The 9,151-nt window shown below is 46.5% G+C and overlaps 1 protein-coding gene across 1 annotated transcript in view; it reads left to right on the top strand.

Moving 5' to 3' along the window:
• The window catches only part of odad2 (outer dynein arm docking complex subunit 2), a gene marked incomplete at both ends in the record, with an annotated part of 45,571 nt that extends 44,352 nt beyond the window's left edge, over nucleotides 1-1,219 (top strand). The window contains one exon of the mRNA XM_084443570.1: nucleotides 1,103-1,219. Within this exon, the coding sequence (XP_084299696.1) occupies nucleotides 1,103-1,219 (117 nt within the window). The remainder of the gene's footprint in view (nucleotides 1-1,102) is intronic.
• Nucleotides 1,220-9,151: the final 7,932 nt, after the last annotated feature.

Below are 9,151 nucleotides of genomic sequence, written 5' to 3' on the forward strand. Positions count from 1 at the left end.
GTCGGTCGGTACTTTATTGAACCCCTTGGCAGGGGACGGGGTCTGTCCTCTACACATTCTGTCTTCACCAGACGTCCATTCTCTTAACTACAGAGCTTTGAGACTGACTTTTGACTTTGCCCTGGTCTCAAATATCGGCCCTGAATATTTAGTTGATGTATCAGTATTTGTTTAGTGCTGGAGGGTCTTTGGGTGTTTATATTAGAGATTGAATATCTGGTTCATTATTGATGTAAACAAAAAACCCTCCAGACGTATTGAGAGTGTGGCTCCAGAGAGCTCAATGGTACACCGATTTGTGATTTCGCAAAAAGGAGCACACATTGAGCGCATTTAGAGTGTCCATTGCGCCACAATGTGTGTTCCTGCGTTTCACTTTTATTTAGATCCGGAACTAGCGCTGCCCACAGACTTGATGTAGGCCTAGGTTTCTGTTTCTGATCCATTATACAAGCCCAGTAATAGTGGGATATAATCTGACCTTTGACTAGTGGAAGGCAGTCAAGTGGTGTGGTTCGTGCTCAGGTTTTTAATGTCTAGGCTGCCCGCTTAGACAAGCACTTTCATCTGAACAAACTTCCACAGGCGTGTGTGCCTTGCAGCTGGAGGCCTGTGCTCCGGCATGGTTAAGAAGCAGTGAGCAGGACACACACACACACGCTCCGTCCCAGCCAGCGACCATCATTGCAACTGTGATGTGGTCCTGAGCAACATGTGTGGTGCTGCAGGAAACCACTTGATACAGCACAGTTAATGCTTTCATAATGAACCAGCCTTTATAGAGTATGTACAGTAAGAGTCCTACCAGAGATGACTTACACACAGTTTTTTTGGGGAGAGTGAACTGCTAGAGTACTACAGTAACCCTCCCTCCATCTCTCTCTCCATCTCCATTTCTTTCTCCATCTATCCCCCCCCCCCTTTCCCCATCTCTTTTTCTCTTCATCTCTCTCCATCCATCCTTCTCCTTCTTTCTCTCCCTCTCTCCTTTCCCATCTCTCCATATCACCTCTCTCTCTCCTTCTCTCTCTCTGTCCCTCTCTCTATCCATCTCTCCTTCTCTCTCTATGTTCCTCTCTCTCTTCCTCTCTCCTCTCTCCAGCTCCTCGTGGTTATGATGGGCTCCACCGACCATGATCTCCAGGAGTCGGCCGCCGGCTGCGTGCGCAACATCCGTTGGCTGGCCCTGGCCAATGATAAGGCCAGATATGGTTATTAACATCAGCAACCACAACCAACACCCTGTTACTGTGACCCCGCTGTGACCCTCCCAACCCCTGAATGTCTGCTTTAGGCATTGTGAATGGAAATCCACCCCAGTCACCGACCCCACAGTCTCTCCTGTCCTCTCTCCTGTCCCATAACACGACCGGTCCCAATAAAACTCTGCATGATGAGTGATGTATGTTTATTTATCTTCCCCTCTGCCTTCATCACGGCAGGAAGCGTTTATTTCCTACCCCAGAATTTCAGATCATTATTTCATTAGCCGGTCGTACAAACATCTTAGGCAAGGCTCAGTCCTCTTTGCTTGTCTGTTTTTGCGGTGCCTGATTTGATAATATCAATAAATAATCTCTTCTCCCGTCCGAGCCCCACGCCAAAGACCCCCCACTTCCCCGTGAGTCACATTCCTTGCGTAATCCACCAGAGACACGGATACCTAAACAAGGCCCACATCTGGCTGCGTTACTCACGTCAACACAAGCACCTACTGTAGGGAAGCTGACGCTGATAAATACACGCACAAAACACAAACACATCAACAAGGCTGTCTCAGTGAGACAAACACTAGAATGCATTGTTGTTCATCATTGCCACTGTGAGGACTGCGTTGTTAACTCCCAACGTCAAGATATTCTTGTAAATGTTAAATAATTCTCAGAAATAATACTCAGAAATAAATACAACTCATAAACGTTGACGTAAATGGGCAAGAAAATGTGATATTGTCCAAAAATACAATAGAAGGTTGGTTGTGCGAAACAAATGAGTATGAATTTAAACATGTACTGTAATTGTCATGAGCACTCCCCTTATTAGTCACAATTTACCTCAATGTTTCGTACTGTTGCATCATGAGTAGAGGTTCTCATTATAAATAATGGTAACAATATTATTATTATTTTCTTTTTATGAATGTCCTCATTATTTTTGTCTGTAAAAATAGCTATGCAACTGTTTGTGGGCAAGCGACCACCTCCCACCCAGAACACCGGTATGGCATCTGGTAAACAAACCCCATAAACCGATTCAAAAGAAGGCTTAGACCTTCACCTCACTCTCACATACTGCAAAGCCTCTATTGACGTTCTCCATACAATAAAACCTCTAAAAAGATGAAAATAGATGTCTAGACTAGAGCTGTTTGTATGATTGGATGTCTAGACTGTAGACAGAAATCTGCACAGCGTCTGCTGGTGTCTTCTGTCCGGTGTGGCCAGTTCAAACAGGCCATGTCACTTTCCATTCCTCCACAGAGGGACTCGCATGCGATGCTGCCTTCCCCTCCTCCTGTCAGTCTGTGTGTCTGTCTGCTCCTCTGGCCTGCTCTCAATCAGGCCCACAGTCAGCGCCTCGCTACCATGACGGCCCCAAAAACCCCCAGGGACTCCCATCATTAATATCAGCCCGGCCTAATGTAGAGAATTAACAAAAAAGAATCAAAAATATGTGGTTGAAAATCTCCATCACACTCTGAGGTTTAAGCAGTACCAGCTGCCATCATGGGTTACTGCGAGAGCACAGACGACGGGCTGAGGGGAGAGTGAACTTTAACTTGATTACTCTGAAGGAGGAAATCCTTCCAAGAAAGCAGCTAGGAGCCAGGCTGAGGCAAGACGTGGTCTCACAGTGAATCAGAACCAAGTAAATCTCTGGTGATTAATGGAACTCTCATTCCACGCTAACACGCATTACGCCCCCCAAAACATGCCCTGTTTGAGAACAGATTTTTAGGAAATGTTTAAATGAAAAGCATTTGGTAGCAGGCCCTATCCCTAACAATCCCGGGGAAAGCCATTTATCATTATTGTTCTCTCTCTCACTCATGCTTTCTCTCTCTCTCTCTCTCTCTCTCTCTCTCTCTATCTCTTTCTGTCTAACTATGGTCCAATATCAAATGGAACACTTCACCCACTCCATGACTTCCTGATACCCGGATGTGCTGTCAGTGCCAGTTCCATCTCGATGGCTCGTTGCCAAGTGATCCAGTGGTCAACTGAGCCCTCAACATCCTCTGACCACAGCGGGGACAACTGTCCCCCTGGCTAGCAACACATCGCCTGCCAACGTTGATGAAAAACAGATATACATTTGTAACTATTTATCATACAATCGTTCAAGTGACACAAATGTATCATGTTCAGAAAACGCAGCCATAATAGATCAGCTATCAACAGCCCGCCCTAGTTTAGTTACATCGTCATTAGCAGTAGTTACTGTAGTAATGTTACTCCGTTGGCTTGGAACGGTTTGGAGCGTTGCGAAACAGCAGTTAAAAAATTGAGAGCTCTATTATTATCTCAATTCTCAGTTTAACCCAAACAGTGTTGCAATGGAGTTGCTGGGCTCCACTCAAATGTAATATAACAAAGGCCACTTGTTTGAATGTTCAGGGGGCCAGAGGTCCATTTGAGACTGGACCCATCTCTCTCTCTCTCTCTCTCTGCTTCTACATTTGGAGGTTGCTGACGGGAAGGATATGCATAACTAACATCATTAAACAAATGTTGCATGTTTCACTGAAGGGGAGGAATTTGTGAGATGTGCAACTCCACACCATGTTTTAGCCATCAGAGAGAGAGAGAGAGAGAGAGAGTGTCTAGGAGTTCAACGTGCTTAGTATTGACCAGAGCTTAAAAATAGAAAAATATATTCCTCCTCTTCGCCATGTCTTCCCAACGTGTTCTCTGACCTGGATGACCCTCAATTCACCATTGTAAGCCCTCTTGTACTTTAAAGAACACTGCTTCGCTGGTGTTTCCGAGGCCTGCGTTGTGCTTTGAGATGCGTCGCGGAGGAGGACTCAGTAGGCTGGAGTTCCAGGTCTCTGGCCCATCGGCCCTAAAGCAGTTCACAGTGTATTAGCGGAGCCACAATCCCTCTGAGAAAGGAAACTGCCACTTTCTGTGGCCTGTCGGCCGTCACAGGGACATTATTCACAGGAGATTAGAGGTTGCGTCTCCTCGGCTCAGTCCCTGCCTCCAGTCCGGTCGCCATCGGAGATCCCAGGCGCCTCTCGCGGCCTCATCATGGAGGGGATGGAAATAGCATAGGGATATCCCCGATGTTAGGAGGGAATGTGCCGGCTTCTGTCTCTGACACGCCCTTCTGACCTCACCTTCACCCACAGCCCTGAGTGAACCGGGCTCCATACATCAAGAGTGACGGACGTGGACAAAGTCAAGGGTTTAATTAGGATCACACAAGATTTCTGGCGGGCCTGGACCTTTCTGCTGACCCCAGGTCACTGAGACACTTTATCACTGTAGCCCGTCTATGGCCAGGCCGTGTCTTCCTGTAAAAACCAAGACAGAAATATTGTGATACTAGCTCAATCGTTTCAATATCCGAGCTCCTCTTTTGAAGTGTTCTGCAAAATCGCCACATCTCCCTAAAGCAGGCGAGCAGAAATATCTAATAAAGAAACTAATGAACAGTAAAAGCTGGTTCCAGATATCAGAAGTGGCTTTCTGTCCTCTCCAGAGGCTAAGTGCCATTTTCATATAAAGTCCCAAACAAACTCCGGCACAGCGTCGGCCTGCGACGCCGCCATGAAAAACAGGCAGAGACACAAGGCCTCTCAGTGTGGACCCCGGACAGCCGGCGGGCTCAGAGGCCGGTAGCGAGGGCCCAGTGAACACGGCCTCTGTTCTCCGTCTGAACATCGGCTTTCATATCGCCGCGGCGCGCTCACACCGGCGGGGCTGTCGGGCCGTAGCGTGTAGCGCGTTAGCGTGTCCCACTCTCCCGCTGTTTGCACAGCAGGGCCGCAGCAGAGCGAGGGTTTCCTTCCTCCAGCTCACACCGGGGTCACGCACCTCGACGACTCTGCGCTCCTTACAAGGTTAAAGCCTGGTCTCGTAACGCCGCTGGCAGCCCAGGCTGCTTTTACAGACGGTTTTTAAAACTTTCATTGCCTCTAATGAATCTCGACGTTCCCATCCATAAAGTGTAAATAACTAGCTGGCCTGACAATAAATAAACAACCCCCCCCAAAAAAAAAAGAAGTGGCCAAATACCACAATGTCTGGGTCATATTTCAGTAAGGTCCCCATAAACGCCTCAACAATAATAATAATCCCTGCATTGGTAATGACAGCTGAGGCTTGTGGTTATGTGCTTAACAGGCCTCGCAGGGCTTCCCAGAGAGGACAACCTACCTGTGACAAAGCCAGACAGCCAGCCAGAGATGCTGAGTGCATTAGGAAATGGTTTCATCGGGGGCGAGATTTATAGATGCCTCCCCCACTTTGGCTATTACATGTGGTGTTTTATCAATAAAAGTGTCACTTTCATTGTGATCACATCATTGAACTTTTAGCCCTTCTTTGGGAGTTGTAGTCGTTTACTGCACTGAGAGAAAGGATACGCTGCTAGGGTCATAGGTTCACCTACATGCATCTCACTGTAGTGCTACGTGTTATACAGGGATCCCAGTCCGAAGCACTTTATCAGCGTGTACAATCAATTATCTTTGATCTACCATTGTGTCTAGACCCACCATTTGGGGAACACTCCTAGCCTTTGGACTTGAGCGCAGACTTCCATGCAGACAGACATGCTCTCCATCATGGTAAGGATGCGCTGGACGTTGAGAACCCCCCCCCCACACACACACACACACACGGCAGACAGCAGACATGAATTGGCACACGCTCACCACAGCTGTGAACCATAAGCCGGCCTAGGTTTTCCTCAGGGTTCCTGAACCAACCTGAAATCTCCCTGTGGCACTCCACCAACAATGATATTATCCTAGAGGCTTCATCAGGGAGTTTTCATCAAGCTATCACAACTGTGGGCTGGAGAGAGAGAAGCGTGCTTCAGAGGGATCGCACCAAATCAACAAATCATCAGCCAGCTATTACAGACTATGTCCTACTGGATATTTGGTAGACTATTCAGTTTTGTGCAGTCGTTAAAGGTAAGCTTTCAAAACATAGATAACATGTTTTTTTTAATCTACCTATCGGGGAAGTGGTTGATAGCCCTGTCATTCGATCTGTCTGTACTGTAACCAATCAGCTCCCTCCCTGACGCGCCGTTACATCACCTGTCTGTCACATTCTGCTCTCTCCGACCCCTCGTCTCTGGCTGTTTTCTTCCAGCTTTGATTTTGACGTTAATAAATGCCCTTCTCCTCTGCGCTATGCATCACGCTGAGCACAGCCAAGCCCTGGACTGTCGGTCTGTTCAAGCACTCCCAAATACTTGAGAAGTTCTCCGCTGCCTTCGCCAGCGAGATGAATGGCCTACCTGTATAGAGAGACCAGAGAACCAGAGATAGCGCTGGAATTAATGGAGGCTGTGTGAGATAACATTGCTGCATCAAAGAGAGGTCTTCTGGACACTTAGCTGGTTGAATAAACATCGCTTCTTTTATTCTTAACTCGTGCAGAGTTAGATGCTGGATTTGTGTTAAAATGGCTTCATAACACACTATCAGTCAATATGACTTCACATCAGTCATCATCCAGAGTGCAACGAAACCCCAACAGTAACATTTAACACTAAGCTGGCTTTATACCTAGGTAGCTACATAGTAATACCTAGTTATGTAACAACATTAAGCTGCTCTTGTGCTGTACTGCATTCACTTACCCCCAGAGACATCCGTCTCCTTCCAAACCGGACAGTGAACCGGCGTCTGGTTTCCCAGTGCAGTAATGAGTACTTATTTGGGAGCCATTTGTGTATTTTTAGACACACATTTAGAGCTAAATGTGGTGGAGGTGCCCAACAGTTACTAATAGAACAGCTTTCCCTAAGATGCTGTAATTAGCAGAGGAACATCTCGGCTCATCTGAATTCTGACCTGAACATGTGTTTGGTTTAAGTGGCTGGGAGGAAAGGTGGCAGCCCACACGTTTACTCTTTCTGATTAGCGTCACTAAATCTCCGAACCATTCTGAATTTTAAACCGTTTTATAAAGGGTAGTTTTTCCACAAGCATCAGACATTCACATTTTCCACGCGAAGAGGGCAATGGTTTTCAGAAATATGTCTGTGGCTTCTAAAGAGGCCTGTGCTGTGTAGCTTGTACTTAGTTTACATGGACAAATTAAAGCCAACTCTGGTGTGAAAATGTAAGTCTAAATGGGAGACAGATTAGGATTTCCAGGGAAAAGCACAGACCGAGGGTTTAAAGTAGAACCTGGATTTTAATGGTATTGAGGTGTTGACGTAACACTAATTTCAAGTAATGGCAACCTTTCTAACCAAATGTCCTAATACACATTGAATGATGGATGTTGTAATTATATCCCAGACAGAAAGGGGTGTTTAGCTAATGCCAACGACAAGGCATGTCTGCTTTTGACATTTACAGTAAGTACATGGTAAATACAGTCAGGCTCTACGGGCGTCATGCCCATTGTCAGTCTGCCCTTGTGAAACCATGTAAAAGTACTAGTGGCTCCTCCCCCAATCCTCCATGCATCTGTCCCATAAGTGATGTTTTATTTATAGTGCAGATGCTGTTAGAGCAACAGTGTGTGTTAAATCTGAGGTCTGGTGTTCCAGTATAAAACACAAACGTAATGAACATGGAGAAATAAAAGGGTAATAGTAGCCTAAACACTGCTCTCTCTCAGCCTGGGCGAAACCACAGAGAGATTCAGTCCTCTGCATCTGGGAGGGAGTGAGTGGCAGATGCACAGGCCAATCAGAGAACCAGAGGCCTTTGTTCCAAATCAAGAGTGTCCAATGAGCTGCCAGAGAGATGGTTCCTCCTTCAGAGTTGTCAGGAACAGAGTGAGATCACGTTGTGTTCCCTTATCTGCTTGGCCTTGATGGTGACGGCTGGGGTGACATGTATCTATGAATCAACACGAGACGTCCAACACAGCTCTTTAGAGGGGGCCCTGTCTGAGAAGTGATGATGTTTATGGAGCTCAGGTCAATGTTGGGATCATCTGCATAGACCTAGAAAGGGAGCGTCTCAGTATTATTGAGACGGTGTAGGTAGGATAATAGGGGTGTTTAGTGGGAGCTCTTAGTTCAGAAGAGGATTCGTTCAGAATTAAAGAGAAACCACAAAGAGCACAGAGAGTATGAGTGCACTGAGGAGACAACAGGAGAAACGTCTCTGGCCACAGCCCAGAAAGTCCTCTCCCGGACTTAAGACTGACCAGGCTATTGAGTGTTCCTCACTGTCCGACTCACTGGCTTCAGTGCTGCCATCTTTAAACGCAACATTGAGCTGAGCGGTGTTCTGTCTGGAACCTTAGGGTTCTATGTGGAACTCTTTTTTTAAATTCTTACAAATGGTTATACTTACTGTAGCAGCCATTTTCTTTAAGAGTAGCCTATAGGTCTGTCTATAATAGTCTGTCTCCGGCTTCAGTGCCACCAGCTATAAACGCAACGCCGTCTTTCAGAGAATGCAAGGGGTTATTTCAGCAACCATCTGTACCAGTCTGCACAAACACCAGCTTCACATCCCCCAAACCCCTCTTTCACTGGGCAAGTCTCTAGGATTTACATCCGGACTGCTTCTGTACCTGTTCAAACCTTGCACACACTTCATAGGATGCGTCTGCGGGGGGAAACACGTTTTAAAGGGTTATTGGTAGATTAAGATGAATCAGATGTTGCTGAAGAGGCCTTTGTGTGTTACTGTAGACGCCCTGAGAGGTGGGGGGTGTGACTGAGCCTGGTAGGGTAGATAAGGCGAGGTCATGGCAGGTGAGGAGCGCTTAGCAGTCAGCAGAGGACATGCAGAGTAGATGGGCTATAAACTTGAGTAGATGGTATAGCCTAGGCTATAAACTTGAGTAGATTGTATAGCCTAGGCTATGAACGTGAGTAGATGGTATAGCCTTGACTATAAACTTGAGCAGCAACCAAAACCTGAATTGAAGTGATTACACGAGTGAGACATTTATAGTGTGTTTTCGCAAACTATTTGCAAAAGTTGTTCCCCCTA

The sequence above is a fragment of the Borostomias antarcticus genome, assembly GCF_949987555.1.
Source record: "Borostomias antarcticus genome assembly, chromosome: 9".
NCBI lineage: Eukaryota > Metazoa > Chordata > Actinopteri > Stomiiformes > Stomiidae > Borostomias > Borostomias antarcticus.